This window comes from Chaetura pelagica, unplaced genomic scaffold (genome assembly GCF_000747805.2).
Source record: "Chaetura pelagica isolate M959 unplaced genomic scaffold, ChaPel_1.0 scaffold437, whole genome shotgun sequence".
In the NCBI taxonomy this organism is placed as follows: domain Eukaryota; kingdom Metazoa; phylum Chordata; class Aves; order Apodiformes; family Apodidae; genus Chaetura; species Chaetura pelagica.
The window spans coordinates 276,601-278,725 of record NW_009953914.1 but is presented as its reverse complement, the minus strand read 5'-3'; the positions used below and the strand labels follow the sequence as shown (position 1 = coordinate 278,725).

The 2,125-nt window shown below is 58.7% G+C and overlaps 1 protein-coding gene across 1 annotated transcript in view; it reads left to right on the top strand.

The window, feature by feature from the left end:
* LINGO3 (leucine rich repeat and Ig domain containing 3) overlaps positions 1-649 on the top strand; it is a 14,568-nt gene extending 13,919 nt beyond the window's left edge. Inside the window, exon 2 of the mRNA XM_010001493.1 lies at positions 202-649. Within this exon, the coding sequence (XP_009999795.1) occupies positions 202-649 (448 nt within the window). The remainder of the gene's footprint in view (positions 1-201) is intronic.
* The last annotated feature ends 1,476 nt before the right edge of the window (positions 650-2,125 follow it).

The window sequence follows — 2,125 nt, the reverse complement described above, 5'->3', positions numbered from 1 at the left end:
CCCTCCGCCAACCCCCGGGAGGCCGTGCGAGTGGACAGGAACCCCCTGGCCTGCGACTGCCGCCTCCTCTGGATCCTGCAGCGCCGCAAGACGCTCAACTTCGACGGGCAGCAGCCCGTGTGCTCCTCGCCCCCTGAAATCCAGGGCGACGCCCTGAGGGACTTCCCGGACTCGGTTCTTTTCGAGTACTTCACCTGCCAGAAGCCCAAGAGGGCTGCCGGGGGGCACCCTGGAGATCCGCTTCGCCCAGGTGCAGGACAGCGGCACCTACATCTGCATCGCCAGCAATGCGGGCGGCAACGACACCTACTTTGCCACCCTGACCGTCCAGGGGCGACTGCCCGACGGCTCCTCCTACCCCAACCGGACTTTGTACCTCGGCGACTTCAACGACACCTCCCGCAACGACACCCAAGTCTTCTTGAAGTTCACCCTGGACCTCAAGACCATCCTGGTGTCCACGGCCATGGGCTGCATCACCTTCCTGGGCGTGGTGCTCTTCTGCTTCCTCCTCCTCTTCGTCTGGAGCCGGGGCCGGGGGCAGCACAAGAACAACTTCTCGGTGGAGTATTCCTTCCGCAAGGTGGACGGTCCCACCACCACTGCTGGCCAAGGAGGAGCCAGGAAGTTCAACATGAAGATGATCTGAGAGGAGAACTTGTTTGATCCCCAGCCCCAAGCACGTCGGGGCCAAGGAGGGGTTTGTGGAAGCACTGGAGACATCCCAGAGCTGGTGGTGGGACCTGCAGGGTTGGGAAGAGATGGCCCTGGCTACCCTGGCCCTGCAGCAAGTGGCCCAAGGGCCATCCCAGCTCCAGGGCCTCCTGGTTTTTTGTCACCAAAAGTTTTACTACCAACTATGCATTTCTCCAGCCAGGAGAACAGCCGTGTCTGGGCCTGGGAGAAAAAAAAACCAACCAAACCAAACTGCTTCCATCTCTTTTCCTCCCACTTTCCCTTCCTGGTGGTGGTGGTTTTTTTAAGAGACTCTCCAGAAAAAAACTTTCCCCGTGGTTGTTTAAGGTTCTTCTTGTTTCTCGTCTTATTTTTGGTCCAGTTATTGATTTTATCTATTTTTTTTTTAATGAATTTCCAAGAGAAAAGTCTTCCGTGGGGACTGGGGTGTTGGGGGGGTTGGGGAGGCTGTGCCAAGCCAGGGGGCTTCTCCAGCCCCTTGGAATAGTTGAACACCCCCCCCCCCCCGGGCAGGTTCTTGAGAACTTCCATTGTTGGGTGTAAGAAAGAGCAGCTCAAAACACGGGGACACTCCTGACCAAGCAATAATAACCCACCTGGGGTTGGATTTTGAGGTGGTGTCAGCAAGAAAAATGGGGAAAAGAAGGCAAAATGAGACCAAGGTCATTGAGATCAGGAGGAGCAGCCCCAGGGGGATGCGAGGACCTGTCTTTGCATCCACCCGAGGCACCAGGGGGTGAAGGGGTGAAGATTCATCTGGGTGCAAAAAAAAAAAGAGGCAATTTTGGGTGAGTTTTCCTTGGTTGGCACAGCTGAAGGTCTTCAGGGCAGCAGGAGCTGGCCCCACCTGCACGGGGAGGTTGGACAGTCTGGTAAGAAGAGGAAGAGAAAAGCTTGGGACAATCCACTTGGGAACTGATGGCAAAAGGAACCACGGGGAGAAGGTCCTGGCTGGCACCTCCATCGTGTCCACCTGGATCATCCAACCTCCAGCTCCCAGGACTGCGAGTCGGTGTCCCTGGGGATGGTCCCAGCTTCTCCTCCTCCCCCCCTGCCCAGGGCACTCCTGGCTTCAGCTCGGGGTTTGGGTGGGAAAAGGAGCAGAGCTGACTCAGCTGGAAGAGCCTGGATGGGCTGGGGAGCCCATTGCTTTCTCCTCCCACCACGTGTCCCCATTCCTGCGGGTGCATCACCCCACCTGGATGTCCCTTCTCCAGCTGGCAAGGGTCAGGCTGGGCATGTCCTCCCTGAGAGCTGGAGGAGGCAGCTCCCATCTCCTGCCTGGCATCCCTGTGGGGCTGTGGGACTCTCCCCCACCCCCCCCCCCGTGAGCTTCACTGCATGGGGGGCACAAGTGAGAGCAGCTGCTTGGGCCATCCCCTGCACCCCTTCCCCTGCACCCCTTCCCCTGCACCCCATCCCCTGCACC